This window comes from Cyprinodon variegatus, unplaced genomic scaffold (genome assembly GCF_000732505.1).
Source record: "Cyprinodon variegatus isolate N-32 unplaced genomic scaffold, C_variegatus-1.0 Scaffold433, whole genome shotgun sequence".
Classification (NCBI taxonomy): Eukaryota; Metazoa; Chordata; class Actinopteri; order Cyprinodontiformes; family Cyprinodontidae; genus Cyprinodon; species Cyprinodon variegatus.
The window spans coordinates 191,974-211,674 of NW_015150886.1; the positions used below are offsets into that span (position 1 = coordinate 191,974).

Genomic DNA, 19,701 nt, shown 5'->3' on the forward strand with positions numbered 1-19,701 from the left:
CTGGCTGTGTGGTGCCTCGGTGTCAGGGCCTCAGAGAAAAGGCCGTCCCGGCAGACAGACAGAGGGGGAGGAAACTTGATATGGCAGCCAAAAACCCAGTCTAATGTCTGTATATCCAGCTATCTATCCCAATGTCTGTCTGTCTGAATTCTGAGGGCTGCCTATCTGCATGCTGGATACTCCTCTGGCTCACTCTGCATCATTGCGCTGCCTGTAACTGAGCCTAACGTGCACCAGAAAGTTGTAACTTTATATATCTTAAGCACACAAACTTCTTCTGGAAGAATGGCTATTTATGAAATCAGCAGTGCGACTGTGTCATTAATTCTGCAGGGGGCCCCTCTAAGCTTTGCAACTTGCTCCAAAGGGGTGCAGGTTGTGATAACGGTAGAATTATGAGCCGACATGTATGAAGAGAAGGAGATGGAAGCACAGAGTGTTTGTGTTTGATGTGGGGGCAGAAAATTGTTCTATAATGAGGAGGGGTGCCAGGATATGAGATGGGAAGTGGGGAGTTGGAGACAGGATATAAGTTATGAGAAGGAAACTAATGTTAGGAAATGCAGAGGCTGTTGTTGTTGTTGTCTCTGCTGCAGCTTGTATAACCCGAAATGTATCTTACCTAGTATTGGGCTGTGATTAATACAGCCCGGCCAGGTCAGAACCCCGCACTGATGTTACGGATGCCACCAACCGTATCCCCGCTTTTTCAGGGGCTCAAATAAGTGTGTGTGTGTTAGAGAGAGAAAAAGAAAGAGAGAAAATGTACGTGTGTGTGTGTGTGTGAGGGGGTTAATAAATGTTGAATCAAACGCCGCACGAGACACTCACACTCCTTAAGGGTTGCCCATTAGCGGTGTGTGGGTGCATGGGGAGTTTATCAGTGTCTGGGTGATTTATGAAGTCAGACTCAATATCATCCACTTCACCCACACACATATGGACATACACATGTGCACACACCAGCATCCATGGCCACGTTCTCACGCACCCACGTGCACAACAGCCCCTACGCGTGCACCCGTGCAGTCTCTTTGTGAAACAGAGGCAGGTATGTGGGGAAAAAAAAACATTGAAGTTCTTTTTCCAGAGATTAACAATGTAGATGAGACTCTATATAGTGATTTCTTTTTTTCTCTGAGCCTAAATTATTTGAAGGTGACGGAAAATATGTCAAACGTATGAAAACTTTACTATAACCTATCTGTTACTTACAAGAAATATTAAAATACCTTGATAAAAATGTACGGACATTGAGAAATTAATGATGTGGTTATTTTTAGAGGGACTCTTTGGGTACCTACGTAAATTACAGAGCCAATTACAGGCAGCATGTTTGAGGCTTTGATGCTAGACTTGTTGTTAAACATCAACCGTAAAACAGTAAAGACTTCAGTCGCTCTGCTTTCTAAATTCATGCCATTCCATAGAATTTACTTGGCCACTAGCAAAAAAAAAGAGGGTGCTTACAGTGCACTTCAGAGTGCGCCTGGCTTAAATGGGACCCCTTGTGGCTGTGTCACAGCTCCCTTCGTTAGGGGGCTGACTGTAGCCTGTAGTCACCACAGGCATCATTAGCCCTCTGTGAAACCATAGACTGAGTCTCATTCTTCATCTGCCTGTCTGCTGCCTCAACATTTACGCTGCGATGTTGCTCCTATGGCAGAATAACCGAGTCCGGTGAGCGCAGCGAGACAGCCGCTCCGAATCTGGGCAGATAAGAAGATTCAAAAAATGCAGCAAAGTTCAAATATATTCAGTAGGCGGGCCACAAGAATTGGTTCTGTAAAGGTTAGAGCCAGGGTTATTTTTGGAGAGTGCATTATTAGGCTACCTGGACTAAAAAGAATAGGAATAACTATGAGCAAGTTAGGGTGGCTTTGAAGCAGAAGCGAGGGATGTAAATCAGGAATTCAGACTGTAACTCTTACAATAGATTAATGTGAGAAGAAAAAAAAAAACAGGAAGTAAGAGTTTAAGGCACATTCAGTAATAATTGTTTTCTCTAAACATGCACAAAACCACATATGCTGACTTTAAAGAAAAAAAGAATTTATCCAACAGGGATTAAACAGGTTTGTGATGATAATGAAATAAGGCATAAACATTTAAATTACAGATTAAATGCAGCGGATAAATTCAAGGTTGAAATGTTGATTTTCTGTTTCCCGTTCTGTACTGCCCTCTAATGGAAAAGCCCACTCAGAAATAAAAGAAGGAGCTCTGACAAGTCAGACAGCGAGGGAAGAAAAGACACAAAGCATAATTAATAATGAGGCGAACTGATCACAATTTATAAGAAACCGCTGCCTAAATTAAACAAAATTGAATCAAAGAAAAGGCTAGATTTGTCATTTTGAAATGCATTTATTTCAACACTTATAAACGTAAGGAGAGTACAGTATACACAACGTAAGACATCTCCACTCTAGGTGGATTATAAGGCGAGAACAAACAATGAGATCTAAACGAAGACTAAACAAATGCTTCACTACAAAGCTTTGTAGCCATAAAATTCAGAGCCTTTATCACTGGATGTTGAACAAAGCATTCACTTGGCAGGAAATTAAAAAACCAACGAGAGGTACAAAGACTAATTCTGCTAAGGAAAACAACAACAACAACAACAACAATGCATGAGACATATTTTTAAGGGAATAATAATGCTTTAGAAAAACCATTCCAGCACTATCTGGCAAACGCAACGAGGACCCACGGGAGCATATGTTTGTAATTCCTACTGTTCTCTGTTTAAGTTATTTTTGCTACAATCTAATTCTGCAACAATTCTGTATCGCATTAACGATGCAGTATCTCTATTCTTAGATAAAAAAAAAAAGAAAGCACTATAGTGACTACTTCCAAGTAATTCCAGTTGTTCCACAGTATGTGCCAAGATGCCTAACTTTATAGCCTTGTTTTGTGTTCTTAAATAAAAAAGGGATTGTGTGTGTGTGCTCTGAATGAAGGACAGTCGGGCTCTGTCATGCTTCAGCCTTCCCCTCTCTGCCTCTCATGGGTGAGCAGCCATTGTTTGAGGTGGTCGCCCCTGCCGCTCATGTACGGCCCACTCTGTCCAGAGCTGGAAATGACTCTGTGACAAGGAATGAGGAGAGGAACCTGGCACAGATGGACAGGGGGAAGTATGATACTCTGAGGGTAAAGAGCTGTTTTGCTTTTTTTCCCAAAAAATTTTTGCAGCACTTTCATGCTAAGGTAACTTTTAAGTTATATTCTGATTTTCTTTAAATCTGTATTATTTCATTTATATACAAAAAAGCTGAAAAACATGTTTTCATCAAAGAAAAACAGACAATAAATAAAAAAAATAATAGCAATGCATGTCTTCAGGTCACACTTTAGCATTCATTGTCACAGCAAATCAAAAGTAAAAAAAAGATAGCAGGGATACATAATAAATGAAAGGATTTCATGACTTAAAAGGTACCAAACATGCAGAGGATGTGAACTGCACCTTTCTGATTTATTTTTCACTTTTCATGTTCTTGCACTGCATAAAAAACAAAACAAAAACAAAGTGCCACACCAGAACTATTTGGTTTGATGCTGCACAAATTCACATTCAGGGTGATAGCTTAGTCTTAGGATATAAATGTTTTTTTTTCACCCTTTAATAGTGAAAAGCAAAGAAGCAATCAAAAATTAATGGGCAAAAACACCAGCAGGATGAATATTCAATCGAGAGGGTGTCAACATTAAGATCTGATAACCCTGTGATCATTAAAAAGAGGAAGTCGGTGGAGCGTTTACTCTTGTTGCAGACGACTGCCAGGGGGGTCCCGAGTTCTTTGTAAACTAAATGGCTGGAGAAAGATTAAACAAGCAAGCCTAAAAGACTTCGATCATTGTGAATCGGAACAAGGAAAGCAGTAATAGTTTGCGTGAACCGCTGGAATTGTCTGTTTTTAAAATATTGTAAATTCTGTCCTCGTTTTGTTCGAGCTGCACGAACAGGAAAAACATCCCAAACCACTGCTGCACAGTCGCTGCATCCCTCTAATTTAACAGAGCTGTGCACTGAATTGATGGCTCCACTCGCAGCCCTTCATACGAAAAGTTGGACAAGCAGTGTGTTTCAGTTAAAATCCATCACTAAACCCTCTTCCATATCAACAGCAATAAAACTTTCTGAGTCCCAGATTAACCTTGCAGACAGAGAAATACTGCTCGCGTATTCGGATCAATACTGTTCCCCGGGTTTGGAGGCAGAGCGGGGTACCCTCAAGGCCTTCGGATCTGCCTCTTCACATAGGGGGGAAAAAGAGCACTACACCAGGCTTATCAATACTCAAATCCTGGTGAAGAAGTGCCACAGAGAGGCAAGGATCGATTGAGCACACTGAGCTTTTCACAGCTGAAGCCCGAGTGGAGCAGTGCTACTGACAAGTAATTGACACTGACAATCTGACTCTGGATCTGAATCAGGAGCTAAGGGCTCAGGCTCCCAGCCTCCCTGGCGAAAGGAAAGAAATGTCTGTAAAACATGAGGCTGAGTACTATTATACAGCTATATAACAGCATTGCCACTGGCTACTGCACAGTGTAAAGTATATGGAGAATTAAAGGCGGTGCATTAAAAGCCAAAGTTGGCCATAATGCTGACAGAAAGCTGCAGGTTTTTAATTCATTTTTTGTTAAAAATCTAAACTCCTTACAGCAGCAGATGATAATAAAAGCATTGAGATGAAGATTTCCAATGTGGCAATTTATAGAGCATATAAGGAGATAATGCAGGAGGTGCTCTCTGTCTTCACCGTGCACACCGGTGGTGCCCACAGCACTACATGGGCAGAGTTAAACAGGCTTTGATCAAAGGGTCTGATCAAAAGAAGACACACCACTTGCCCTCTGGCCTTCCATTTTGTACACAGTGGATTGGTGGTTAAAACGATGCGGACCAGGTTTCCTACAAGGATCGGAGATTTGCAGTGAACATTACAGACAGCAGAGAGCAGGAACAAAAGGGTGTGGGCTTTAAAAAAAGGAAAACGTTGCACTGGAGGTAAGGTTACTCCTGCTCTCACAGGGAGGTGTTGCCTGCATCTAGCGGAGGAGACCTACGGTTTAGAAAACTTTTACACAAGTTCTTTTGTGGAAATAGCATCTCTGTAGAAAGCAAAAGCAAAATAATAAAAACTACAAAACATTGGTCTTAAAATAAGTTAGCATCTATAATGGACAAGTTAAAGATTTTAGGGTTAAAAACTGAAAATAAAATCCCGTCATACTGTTCCCACATTTAACAGTATGCCAGAGAAACTGCTTTAGTCACCCAAGTTTTAAAACTGGATATAGGTAATGCTCTGCCCCTCTCCCACTTGTTGCTTCTGGTCAGTATGCTGAACTGAGGTCATATCCTCTGCATGTTCAGTATTTTTAAGGTCAGCTAAGGGAAGGTCAACCAATCCCTTACATACCAGAAAGAAAAATCCGACTGTAGAGATTCTGCACAAGGACATGAATTAATAAAATTAGCAGCTTCAAATCTAAAATATTGCTTAAGTCTAAAATAATAATAGTAATATTAAAACAATAATAATAATTCATTTAAAAAAATAAAGATACATTTCTAAAATAAAAATATTTTTGTCAATATTAAATCAAATATAGTTATTCACTATGTTAAATATTACAAAAACATGCAGTGATTTATTTCTTCTATTTAAATGTTTTAAAGCTGCAAATAGAGTATAAAATTTGGACTCTATACTGTAACATATCTAAGAAAATGCATTTTTTGCACACAAAAAACATTTAAAAATATATGACAAAGCACTTTAGTTCCAGATAATCATTCCTGCAATATTTTTTTAATATAAAATAATAAATATAGTACTATTGATAATAATAATAATAATAATAATAATAATAATAATAATAATAATAATAATAATAATAATAATAATAATAATAATAATAATAATAGGTTTCAAATATAACTTCTGAAAGTCTTTCTAAACTTCCTCACAATTGAAATTGTCTAGAAAGGATTAATAAATTACTTATTCTATCTTTTCAGTTTTTTTTTTTGCAGTATATAGCTACACTCTCTAACCAATTATTGTCCCTTTTGGCTTGAATAAATTAAGTAAAGATGGAAGCCTGTCAATCAATGTCATCTACACTTACCGGATTCCTCCTCATGGCCCCTCCCACCGCCCGCACCGCTCTGGGGTTTCCCGCCATCTCAGCGAGGCGTTTATACGAGACCGTCTCTCCAAACTTCACGTCACTCAGAAGAACCTTCAGCACGCGGCTGGTGAAGGCGTCTTCGCCACGCGGCAGAGGAAAGAGAGAAAGAAAAGAAAAGGAGAGATTAATCTGTCTGAGATTTGAAAACACCAAGATGCTTTGAACATTAGTTGAACTCTTCTAATCTAAACAGTAGAAAATATGGCCTGGTGTAGCACTTAATGTATAGCAGAATGTCCTGTCTCTCTTTATTCTTCACAACACTCATTAAAAATTAAATACTAAGAAGTCCCCCCTCTTTGACCTTAGAACCAGTATTAACATGCTACACCAGCAGACGTGAGAAAATTATTCCTATGGCAGAAAAATCTAGGTTATGCTTCGGAAAGGTCACAGCTAAAATTAAAAAAGTTCGCTCCTTCATTTAAAAGGATTAAGAGGGGCCAAAAAGACTGCAAATCTGCTCCAGATTTTTAATAATAATAATTTGAATGTTGCAAAAACCATTTGTGGCAGTGAGATGACTTTGAGGTTAATCAGACCAATTTGTCCTTTTAATTGCTTTCTATTCAGAGTAGATTCATTATATCATCTTCACTTAAATGGCGGAATTCTTCAAATCATCCGCAGCTTAACCGACCATATTAACGGCTTTGATTTCATTAGCACTTTAGCAGCAGTATTATCTTTCTCTCTTTTTTCTGGATTACCAGGCAGTGACTGAGAGGCATGTTTGTCTTGCTCTGATTGCCGAAGAAGGAGAAAAGTATTTGAAGCATCTTGAAAGCTTGAGACACTGATGCACTCAGCTTGTGTAGTCAGTGGAAAAACACTTTTCTTTTTTTGCACACAGGACAAGACGGGGAACAATAGTCTCGTTATCAAGACTGGGTGAAATTCTTCTAGTATACACATGTACTCCGTCATGAAAATTCAATTAGTGATCTCCCATTCTCTCTCATTTATATGGTCTAAGAGAGCACATGACAACTGATCTATGTGAAATCCCTCTAAATTGGCATTGTGTGAAAACATGTCACACCCCTGTCTCTCTTCTACAGAGCGAACATCCTTTGCTCCCCAGGCTCCCTTGCTACCTTATAGTCACTCTCTGCTACACAAAGCCACGCGAACAAGGCAATTTGCCTAAACTGGGGGGAATAAGTGTAAAACCTAAAGGGGATACGTTTGATTGATGCACACCCATGTGAGTTCTTTGTCTTGAACAAGGCCCGTAGGTACTGTTTAATAATTTTTCAGGTAATAATCACACTGTCAACGAGATGACGGGCTCTTACGCAGACAGCATTAATGTTGTGAGGAGATAAGATACGCCTCCCCAAATTTTTTTTTCCTTTTCATGCTTTTCACTCTCCCAGCTGTAGCTCGGATTTGACCTGGTGATGTCTGAGGCAAATCCTGATATCGCTTTGTCACTGATGAGGAGATTAGAGTCTGCCATCAGGTAATGACAAACCCCTGTTGATGCAAACAAACAAAATCTGCATCAACCTAGCAGCAAGCTACATTGCTATTAATGCTGCTTTTCTCAAGTATGAAGAAGTTGATTTCGGGGACATACTATGAATAAACTTGAAGAATGAACAGATTTTGAGTAACCTATATTATTTTATAGATTATCAAACAAACTTAAATAAGTTAAATACAACTTTGTAGACTTAAACTGGTGCTTTACAGCTTTAGTATGTGTGCTTATTTACCTAGGCTATCAAGCACCTTCCCAAACTTTTAATGACTACTGAAATCCTAGTTTTCAAGCCAAACTACTTTGATTTTAAACTTTCTTATACAAATAGAGTAGGCAGTGGACTTTATGCTTAATTGGCCAATATTTGTTTTTCTTTTAACATCTTCTACAGTCAATGATGTATAATGTAGCCCATTTCGTTACAGGTGTAATCATATGATAAATCATGATGAAGGAACAGTCCATCACTTTTATTTAACTGTGACACTCAGAGAAGTTGGAGGAAACCTATTTCTGTAAAATCAATCCAAAAAATAATACTCTTCCAGTTCTAACATAGATCTGGAATTGTTGACTCTGGGAAAGTACTTGGAAAGTCAAACTAATGTCATCAATGACTGCTTTGCTTTTTTGTGCATTGTGCCTCAGACTGAAAACCGAGATTAACTTTGCTTTTTTTCCTTTTAGTGAGCCTACATCGAAATAAAGATACCAGCTTGACTGTTTACAATTTTAACTAGAAAGCATTCGAATTTCAAATGCTAAAACATTCAAATTAAGTCAGCAATTTGTCAGATGCAGACAGTTAATTGAGTTAGAATCAAATCTTTCCAGCAGTTCTTATTGCATCATTTCAATATCATCATACCATCCTTGTTTTAAAGCACTTTTTATAAAAAAAAAAAAAGCACCATAATTTTTTTAAGAGAAGAAAGGATGGAAAACAAAACAATTCTCTGAGAATTAAGATGAGCACATACTCATAGTAGATGGTTATGGTTACTTTTGTCACTGCATAATAATAACCACATTTTTGAGATACAGCAACAATTCAGAGAACCACAATCTGTGCTTTCTTATTCCTTAAAATAAATCCTGTAATTAGTGCACTGCTTTATTGTCTAGATTAGTTTTTGATCTGCTCCAATTGGCCAAAAACGGAAAAATTTGATGTTTTTTTTCCCTGTTAAATCTTAAAACAAATATAAGTGATTTTCAGTCAGGAGATGCATCAACCAACAGCACAACATTTATTATGTGCTTTGTTCTGATGTTCTGAGCTTAATAAAAATCAAATAAGAGGTAAGGACTTTGTGCAACCATATGATCATAATAAAATTTATCCCTTCTCTGTATGCTTCTAAACTGGTCACTAACCTTTGTATCCTAGTCCCTGGAAGAAAATATAATAAAAATGGAAATAGTCGGTTAAACCTCACAGAAAAACAAACAAACAGGAAATCAGGAAAGAAAAGCATGATTGGTATATCTCCCCTCATAACACTTTTTCACGAATCTGGTTTCTTAGAGCAGGTTGAGCTGGAAAACAAGTGTCTGTTCTTTTATCTGCTATACAGAGGTTAAGGAACTTTGCCCTCATCAGTGTTTGTGACAGACACTTCATGCAGGTCGCTGAAGGTGACCAGTGGTGATTCAGAGAGCGGTCCCCCAGCCCCATACTTCATAAAGAGCCTAATACGGTGTGTCTGGGGGTCAGGACCCTCTTTAGATTGGGGTGCAGTGATGTCAATTGTTTAAATAAAACTTGAGGGAAACCACCTACATGTTTATAGACGGCCCATAATCATGTCACAGGTCATTACCTGCTGTGAGGCCAGGTGATGGTGCTGCTCCAGCAGCAGCAGAGATAGATTTACTTGGAAAAAAATCGAACACATCTAGTGATTATGAGGGTATTGACATATATGATTGATTTGCTCATAATTTTGTATATGAGAGCAATCTTGAGGAGGAAAAAAAAAAAGCTGTAAACTGATTTCCATCAGCCCTGCTAATGACAGATTTGGAGAGACGACCTCCAGCTGACAGTCACCTCTTACAAGCTTGTGAGAGTAAAAAGACAATAGTGGAAATGCAGCTACCTCATTATCCTTTGTGTCTAATGGGAGAGAAGACTTTGACTCCCAGTCAAAGTGTCTCTTGAGTCTTCAGGGATCCATACTTTTGAAGGCTGACGGGGTGCTGATGATTCTCTGATTATTCGATATTCTGAAAACGTTCATTTCCCTAATTCCTCTCCACATCACAGGGGCGAGTCCTGGTGAGTGTCTCATCTCGCCCTACGCTGTGCACAGGGGGAGGCTCAGGCTCCTGCAGGAACACAGTCATTTGGGCTTTGAAGAGCGCCCTTCTCCCGCTCTGCCCGGCCCCCCTCCCAGCACATTCCCCGTGCCGCTTACCGAGACTAAGATCCTCTCGTCTGTTACATATGGATGTATAATTAATGAGATAAGAATATGCATCATTTTAAGAACCCACGTTGGTGTCTGTGGTTTTCCGAGGGAGCAAATGCGAGCACACACACACAATCTAACTGAGCGTAACACGCTCTCACCGTTCCTTTACCCCTGTTGGCCAAACTTCCGTGTGATGTTGTGCGTGACAGTCAGACGATATAGGGAACTACGCCTCGAATCTCCTTTCATGTCACCTCTGTTTCTCAGGTATGCCATGACAGCTAATATGAAAAGTGGCTTGTTTTGTCAGAAATGTGTAAATAAACATGGCAACACTTCAAGTGAAGGTCACAACTCAATATTACATGACAAGTGCTGCGAGAGCGCTGTCGCGTTCAGGTTCTCCCCAAAGATAACAGAGCAAACAAAAGTTGGTTGTCACAGATTGTAATGACCTGATTATACTTGTTCTTTTTATCCCAGTCTTTCCTGCAGACCGCTAGCAGCAGCATGACTCCAAATAGACGGAATGTATACTCCATAAAAGCTCAATCAATTCAGTATTTTTTTTTTTGAAAAACAGAAAACAAGAAATTAATTATTCTTTTACCCTCAAAAGACAAATACTCCTGATGCTCACATTTAACATTTTTCCCCTAGTTTGGCCTGTGGTTCTGACTACTGAGAGCAATCTAAGACTAAACCTTGTATTTTACGTAGCCCCAAAACAAAAGGCAAGTGGGGGGAAGAGGTGCAACACGCCACAATCACCTATTCAGATCAGGTACTAATGAAGAATTCCATCTATCCTGAAATTTAATTAAAACCCCAAAGACTTTCAGATGAGATGTGATTTGAAAGAGCCCGGGGCTGGTACACAAGCACTTGGTGGCGAAGGGAATCACACTGAAAGTTGATATCGTAATTGGTCCTGATGTATTTTCTGCGTTGCCTTTGCGGGACTCATAGCTGTATACAGGGTCTCGACGGAGTACCTGCTCATTGAAAATGCCATCACTCAAGTACCGCAGATCTGCATGAAATTAGAGAGCAACTAAAGCCTGATTGCCGGGGAAGGGAGGAACAATTGTTAAATGCATATATTAGGCATTCCTTTTCTGTGCATGTGGGACTAAATGATCTGTTCTGAAAATCTTTATGTAGAAATGCAATAAGGGCATCAGTTAAAACAACTAAAAGGATTATGAATAGTTTTATAAACACCACAGACTTTCTAATTTTCAAAAATCAGTTTGACATAAAAACAAAAACACCAAGGCTGATTGATTCTTAATTCTTGTTCTTCAGTTTCCCTAATTACTCTGCAAGAACAGCTAGTCACTGTAAGACCACTTATCTATCATGCTTTGCATGGTGAACATATAACATGGCAGTGGTAGCATCATGCTGTGGGATACCTTTCTTTAGCAGGGAGCTGGAAGAAAATCATGGATGAAAACCTATTAAAGGCTGCAAAGGATTACTCCTTTTTGAAAGGAAAACAGGCCAAAACTTAGAAAACCTGAGATATTTTATATGTGAGGATAAATGCTCTTATCCAAAGATGTTTAAATTAAAACTGGATGAGAATCACTATGAATAAAAAAAAACTAATAAAATATAATTCCATTTGACAAAAGAACTTTCTAATTTGATTTCAAACATAAGGGTCCAGTAATTGTGTGTGCAAAAATAAAAACCTTCAAAGACGTTTAATCCTTCATTTTTATTCCTCAGCTTCTCTATCATAACCTCTTCAAGCAAAGCTCCTGCTCTAATTGTCCAGTTTTCTGGGCCGCTGTTTTACACACCCTAAGTGACTGATCAAGCCAACAATAAGCTCATTCAAACTTTACACCATTCACATGTTCTCATCTAAAAAAAAAAAAAGACAGAGAGAAAAAGAAAAGAAAGCTTCCTGTCTGTAAATGTCAAGAGTGGAATTCGATCAGTTTCAAAGAATGTGCCAAGAATCATGAAAAAGCTTGCCAAGACTAACACGCGTGGTAAGAGCTGCCACAGATTACTGAACCAAGTTACAGCTCTGTGTTCTGTTCTCTCTCCGCCGCTCACACACACACACACCACCCACTTTCCTCCACTCTCCCTCTCAGCCATAAAATACTTCATTATAACACAGTGAGCCAGTGAGTGTAAGTGATGTAACTGACAATTAAGAGTGAAAGCCTGATCCCAGTCACGGCTCTACAAATATTTATCCATGACAGACCTCCTTGCAGGGCGGGGTGGTGAAAGGCAGGGAGCGGGAGACTCCCAGCGGTCTGCGGCTCGGTGAAGTACGCCTGGAGCCATTCTACGCAGCGCTGCATCTCGGGGCTCGTTTCTGCCGGGCTATCGGTGACCACACAGCTCAGGGGGGCCTCGCTGCTCCTGTGAGGGATGTAAGGCAGGACAGGGAGGTAAGATGGGGATCAGAGGAGCAATCATACTACCCCGGTTCTTGGTTCAACGGTGCTAAAAAAAATGTCACAAGAGTGCAATAACGGAACACAGATGGAAGATGGCATTATCTGCTGAATAAAACCTGAGCCGTTAATTGAGACATGTTTAAAATATAAAGTTACACACTGCCATGCAAATGCATAAAACCTCTGTGAACTTTTTCCACATCTTGTCACATTACAATAACAAAACCCTGTGAATTTTATAGGGATTTTATGAGACAGCCGAACACACTGTGGTGCAGAACGGTGAAGTAGAGGGAAAATGATACATGTTTTTCATTTGTCATTATATATACAAAACTGAAAAGCCAGGTGCTTATTTTAATGTATCCCGGCTATAACCTGACACCCAAAAATAAAAACCCAGCACAACCATTTGACTTCAGACATCATCTTGTTGGTAAATAGAGATGTTTAATTAATTACAGCTCTTCTGTGGGAGGCTTTAGATGTTTTACCAGGAACGGGAATAAATAAACATCATCAAAAGGCCAGGAAACATTCCAGGGATAAATTTAAAACTTTAAAAATCTCACAGAGTTCTGTTGAAATCAATCATGTGGGTATGGATCATATACAGACCTACCGAGGCAAAACTAATTAAACAAAAAGCCAAGAAGCTGACAGTAGCTCTGGAGGAGCTGCTGAGATTCCCAGCTCAGGTGGGCGAATCTGCTGAGAGGACAGCTATATGTGAGATGCTCCACAAAAGGGAATAAAGCAATCCTGAAAACAAAGTCATACTGTTTGCCAGAAGCCCTCTATACAGGTTCATCTTCATAAATTTTTTATTATTTTCGTAATTCAATTTACTGAGTTAAACAAATAATATAAATACACGCAGACTGATGATTTTTTGAACCTTTATTTCTGTTAATTATGTTAATTTCCCTACAGCCAAGAAAAACAGAGTCCAGAATACAATATCAGACCAATAAATAATACATATATAATACAGAAATGTGGACTTCATGCAAAGCATGTTTAATACCTGCGTTACGGTTCTTTCTGTTTTGGTTTTAATAAAAATACCTTTATTGTTTGGGGAGATTCGGGTGTGTCAGAAGTAAAAATAAGTAGACAGAAGAAAGCTTAAATGAATTCACAAGACTAAATCTTGTATTTGCTCATAGGAGAAACAGCAAACAGACTGTATTGTGGTCAGAATACCTACATAGAGTTATATAGCATCATGCAACAGTACTGCTTCTCTGTATGTTATTAACTAACTTTGAGCAATTTAGCAAAAAACAATGCATGAAATTTTCAGCTTCTAAATCGTTTACAGCCTGCTGTTGTTTTTGAAACGAAAGGGTTGCTCTAAAAAGTAATAATTATTTTTTTTTTACATAAATGTATTTTCTATTTTGCATTTTATAAGAATGTACAAGTAGCAGTTAAGAAGATAGGAAAATGACCTTAAGAAAAAACAATAGATTTACAGCATGTATATATATAAACTGATTAAAGTTAAAGCAAAAAAAAGAACACAAGGAGCAGAGTTTACATTTCTTAAGCATTAGAGCCAGTTAAAAAAAACAACAAAAAAAATGTTTTTTTTTTGAAGAAGAAAAACTTCAGAGCCTTAAAAACTGTCTCAACTCTGCTTGGGTTTTGTTTAGAGTTCATGACAAGCATAAATGGATTTATTCACTTTGTGCTTTTGGACAGAGCAGTGCTGGCCAGTGCAGAACTAAACTTGGACGTGCATCTTAGCATGAGTAGATGCTTGGAGGAATTTGCCGATGGTTGAGTTGGCATCACTTAACAGCTGAGTTTCTCTCTGCTGCTGACCACCCCCCTCAGGTCAACGCAAGCAGGCTGACCCACATTTGACACTTAAAGACCCTACTGGGAAGGTCCTCTCTTAGCATGTGCATTACTCAGAAGTGGACCTCAAGCTGTGTTGCGGATTCTAAAGCAGGCCGCCAATTCCATTAACTGGTGTACAGGACTTATAAATAAATAATATCACCATTTAAGTGCCCCCTTTTTTCAAAATTGGCTTATCCTGTATGGTATTAATAATAGACATTTACTTTGTTAAACATACAGGCTCTCTCCCTCCTGCCTGCCGTAACAACGCAGCCCTAAAGTGTTTTTACACTTCTGCAGGTCACAGTTTGAGCTGCGTTTTATATTGGACATGTGAAGCTGAGGTTTACTGGAGTGTTATGACTGAGCAGGTCAGTTTTCAGAGGGCCGCTCTGCCTGCTAGTTGCGGCTGTGTGATGGAAATCTCCCGGGTGCCGTTTAACGGTGAGTGTAAATACAGTAAAAGGTGTAAATACTCTCATTTCTAAATAAACCTTGCAGCAGTTTATAGCCAAGCGCTGGCGAACTCGGAAACCCACCAGCAGGCTCTGCGCTGAGACCCGCTCAAACAATGGCCATGGCTCATGGCAATCTCTGTCGGCATGGGTGAGTGCCCAGCCAGCCCCTACTTGTCATTGTCTCTCCTTTCTATACCCTCCCTCCTCCTTCCTCCCCTAGCTCTCCCTCCTCATTTTGCCCCCTCTCTATTTCTCTATCCTCCCACACCAGCTCTTTTGGCTCCCCCGCACCCCCCCGCCTACTTTCTCTCAGCTAGGATCTTCAGGCCACCATTCCCTTTCTACCCCACCACCACCAACTCGCATCCTCCCACCTCTACCTCCTCCTCTGCCCCTCCACCCCTCCACATCTCCTCTTTCTCTCTGAGAGGATGTTCCAGACGCTGCACACTGACAGCTCGGGGATATTGTGTGTGGAAATGTTCCTGTTGGACCCGCAGGCCCTTACAATCTACCGGACAAAGGCTAGTGCACCTTTGCTTAAGGCTTGGCACCTTTGACCCCCCCTTCCCTGCTTGTGCTTCAGGCTTGTCACCGTGGCTAATTTTCCTCTTCCCACCTTTGGCTGGAAGAAGCTTTAAAAGCTGCCTCAGCGACACGACATTGACAGTTGTAAAACTTAATGCAATGGAGGACATGTTATGGCTGGTAAACAACAGCAAATATGAATAAATAAATAAAAGAAGCAGAACATCAGTGGTGCTGAAGTCTGTCACCTCTTGGTGCAACGGGGGATTGTTTTTAAAGAGCATATGGGCTGTGGAAGATGGAGCTCCTGCAACATTTCCAGACGCTTCAGTGAATCACAGACCCGTCAGATGGTCTTTAAAGAGGCCAGACTGACACATTAATAACTGCACCTTTTAAATGAAATTTGACATTATTTTCTAGAATAAAATGTCAAATAGAAACTTTTTAATGTGCTAAAGTTATAATGATATGAATGGATCTGGTAGAGATTAAAAAAATTATGAATTCACAGATTTGGCAATATAAAATACCTGATTTTATATTAAAAACAATGAATCCAAATGCATACATATATTAACCTTTACAGGGTTTATACAGCAATGAGTTACTCTAATTTAATGCTTTTTAATGTTCTTAGAAATAATTTTAACGCAATCAATATATCATATATATATATATAAATATGGCAAAATTCTTCATCATCTTTACAGTTGATAGGCTGCATCCATGTCCCAAATTCCTCGTTTTCCAGCCACTTTTTTTTTCAATTTGCATTTTCCCTATTCTCTAGCTTTTTCTCAGCCTCAAGCTTCTTTTCCGAACATACGACTTTATGATCAACAGGAAGCAATTCCGCGGAACCACGTAATTCTAATGTAATATATCTGGTGAAATTGTTTAAACTTTTTTTTTTCTTTAATAAACCATTTTAAATGCCACTATAACTACATTAGATGAAGGAATTTTAATGCCAATTAAGGCCTTAATTTAAAAATAACAATTTAATGACTTTTAATGGTTTTTAATGACCCGCTGAAACCCTGCTTTACAAAATAGTAATATCTATGGCAAATATTTCATTATTTTCAATAGATCTTGAGGCATTTGTCTCTAATATCACCCACTAATGTGGTGGTAGGTTTCCTGTGAACTCTTTGTTTGTATAACATAACAGCCATTGGCAATTTTTTTCTCCATAGAGTAACACATGGGAAAATAAGCTGCTGAACTAGTTGAACGTTCTAACCTTATTAACATGTTTTTTTTTCTAACTGGAACAAACAATAAAAGCTAAGAGACCTACAGATGAGGGCGATGGAAAGGAGGCGTTCCGATCTCAAAATCTTGGAAATATTAAAAAAATTGAATGACTGGAGTACCAGCAGAAACATGGGAAGCTCTGTTCAGCAATTCTAAGAAAAGCTCAACTTCCATAAAAATAAATCTTTTATAATATTTTTATGATAGTTAAAATCGGACGCAGCATTTTTTTAAATGAATAACAATGAAAACTTATTGAAATGTATTTTATCCTATTTAAGCCTCTTTCCAATTTCCTATAAAAAAAAATTACAGAAAACATATGTAATACATTTGAATAATAATAATACAAGGCAATGACAAACCTTTAATGTACATATACATATAATGTTTAAGTATAATACTTGTAATTCTATACAATCTGTTACCTTAACAACAGCAAAGCTGTTTTATTTTTTTCTACACCAGGACCGCTGGTTTTCAGGGTGGAAATATTTACAAGCAACCCAATTTGTCTTCCTTGTAAGCAATAGAAAAATATAATAGCCTTTTTTCTGCAATCTGACCAGCAGTGCAAAGCAACAGGTGACGGAAGTGCTGCCTAATACAACCAAAAAAAAGGGAAACAATGTTGACTCCAGCACTTTCTTTGACATTTCATTAAAATAACTTTAAAATGTAGGCACGGTGCGGTAAACAGTTTTCAAACTATCACTTCTAAAGAAATCTTGATAATGGAAACAGGCTTATGCTTGATTGTGATAAAAACCCTTCAATAATTGTATTATAGTTCAAATAAACAGTACAAATCAGGTTATAGTAGAACTGCTCTTGAATTATACTTTGACTGCATAAATCATATTTCTTTAGTGTCCTTCGGCCATTTTCTATTCAATCACAGGTAAGGAAATAAGAAACTAATTCAAAAGCAGCTGCAGATCTGCTACACTAAAAAGAATATTTCCCCTGATGCGAGATAGTGATTTGAGAAAATTTCTAATACTGTGCTCCTGTCACAATCAATTTCCAATTACCATAAATCACTGTTACATAAAGTAGGAGCCATGGAGTTCCACCTATTTTCAACTCTAATATAAAGAATGAATTGAGCATTTGTGTAATGTTGAAGGTCATTCCATCAATCAACGAAACAATAAGACACAGGAAAAAAAAAAAAAAGAAGAGAATATTTGGCATTAAAACTGTCAGTTTCCTTGATCCATTTGGTATCTCCACTTGCTCAAGACTTCAGTAAGACTTTTTCTATCACCTTCAGACGTAAGAATGAAACAGGTTAACCACAGGATCTAATTGAAAGCGATCTGGCGAAGGGTGTAATGGTGTATCGCACAAAAAAAGGGGGAAAAACTCCGAAGTGAAGCCTCCATCCTTTGAAGCGTGATGGCGCTCATCCCGACTCGATCGGCTGTCACTTTTGACACAGCCTGCCAGAGTTCTCCTTCACCGATCATGGGTAACATGGCGGGTCAGAGGATGAAATAGAAAAGGCCAAGAGCCGTTCAATATTTTTCCTCTGCCTTATAGCTGCAGATACTTAACTCGGAGACGTCAAAGACTCAAGAGAGCATGAAAAAAGCCTAAAATGACTGTCTAAAAAGGGGGAAAAAAATACAGCATGTCTCTATGAATGTCAAGATCCTGATGGTGTCTGAGCAAGACGCTGTGATACAATTGTAAGCCACTTGCTCGATGCAGGGCGTTCAACCATTTGAGATCAGATGCCTATCTCAGTACTGGGAAGCTTTAAGAAACGCTGGAGGGGGGGGGGGGCGTTTAGTGCTCAGCTGTTTTGAAATAAAAACAACCAGGCCAAATAAACTGCTCTCCTGATATCCAGCAACTCTTATTAGCGAATGTCCACGGAAGAGGCCGCGCGCTCAATCCAATACATAAAGGTGGTGGTGAAATACTGCATAGCAGGCAACAAAGCACACAACAATTAGGTCTTCTCCCAGCTGGCTAGCCACAGGAGTCAGTGAAGGCATGTATTACCAGAGCCTTAACTCTTACTCCATTATGTAGTGTATCCACACCACGACTCTGCAATGTTTATCTACAACAGAGTACTGAGCAGTTTCAAATAGCGTTTTTAGCCTCTATTCTCAAGTGCCACAGCAAGAGATTCCAATTACCCGAATGGTAAGGAGCCAGTGAGGGAGGCATAAAGTACATTAGGGATCCCCTGTAACTGCAGGGACCTTTTAGAGACTCAGCTGAAGAGGGCCAAGAGACTGAGGGGACAGTGACCCTGCATGGATAGCCTCTGTCAAAATTTGACCACGTCAAGCACAAAGGCATTATGGGAATCCAGTGTCACCAAGTCCTAATTACTGTCTGTGTTCAGAGCAAATTACTGCCTTGTTCCTCTGATTAGGGAGGAGGCTAATCTTCACCTGTGTACGCCAGCACTGCTGAGGGCCCTTGAGTGTTAGCGCTTCGTCTTCTGTAATTTATTTTTAAATCAGTGCCCGCTCCCAAGAGTTTTGAGTGTTTTGTTGTGAACCGCTTACCATGATCCCCACCGCCGCCCCCTCACCCCTAAATCCTTGACTAAATCCTTGTTTGGTGCCACAGGAAGATAAGCAATAACAACACTTGGGCATAATTGACTCGTACTCCTCTCCAAGATGTCAGAGCGGAATCATCTCTCTGCATATTGCCGTAGTATGTCGCACCCTGTACACTTCTGAGCGTTGCAGATATAGAATCCAATCAAGTTCTGAAACAAACTTGCCTCATGCTGGAAAAAACTTCACGGTCGACAGCAGGGTAACGGGGTCGGAGGGATGGGGGGTAGGAGCTGCTTTTAGTTGTGAGCGGCAACTCTCATTTGGCTCCAAACATCACCCTTGAGGTTCTGCTACAGAAAAACCCCAACATTTGCAGAATTTCATCGGAGCGAATGTCAATGTCTCGTCTGCGTGGGGCGGTTTACAGGTAGTGTGTTGCACAGGTGTTGGTTTGCACAGGAAATGGCACATGCAGCCTGATTGGGAGAGTCCCGGGAGATGGGGGCACAAACATAGAGCACA

The 19,701-nt window shown here is 39.5% G+C and overlaps 1 protein-coding gene across 1 annotated transcript in view; it reads right to left on the bottom strand.

Moving 5' to 3' along the window:
* Positions 1–2,356: 2,356 nt before the first annotated feature.
* Positions 2,357–19,701, bottom strand: part of mgmt (O-6-methylguanine-DNA methyltransferase) — a 30,304-nt gene continuing 12,959 nt past the window's right edge. The window contains exons 3-5 of the mRNA XM_015388712.1: positions 12,350–12,510; positions 6,151–6,290; positions 2,357–3,120 (exon numbers count right to left, since the gene is read on the bottom strand). Coding sequence (XP_015244198.1) covers positions 2,992–3,120; positions 6,151–6,290; positions 12,350–12,510 — 430 coding nt within the window. The 3' untranslated portion in view covers positions 2,357–2,991. The remainder of the gene's footprint in view (positions 3,121–6,150; positions 6,291–12,349; positions 12,511–19,701) is intronic.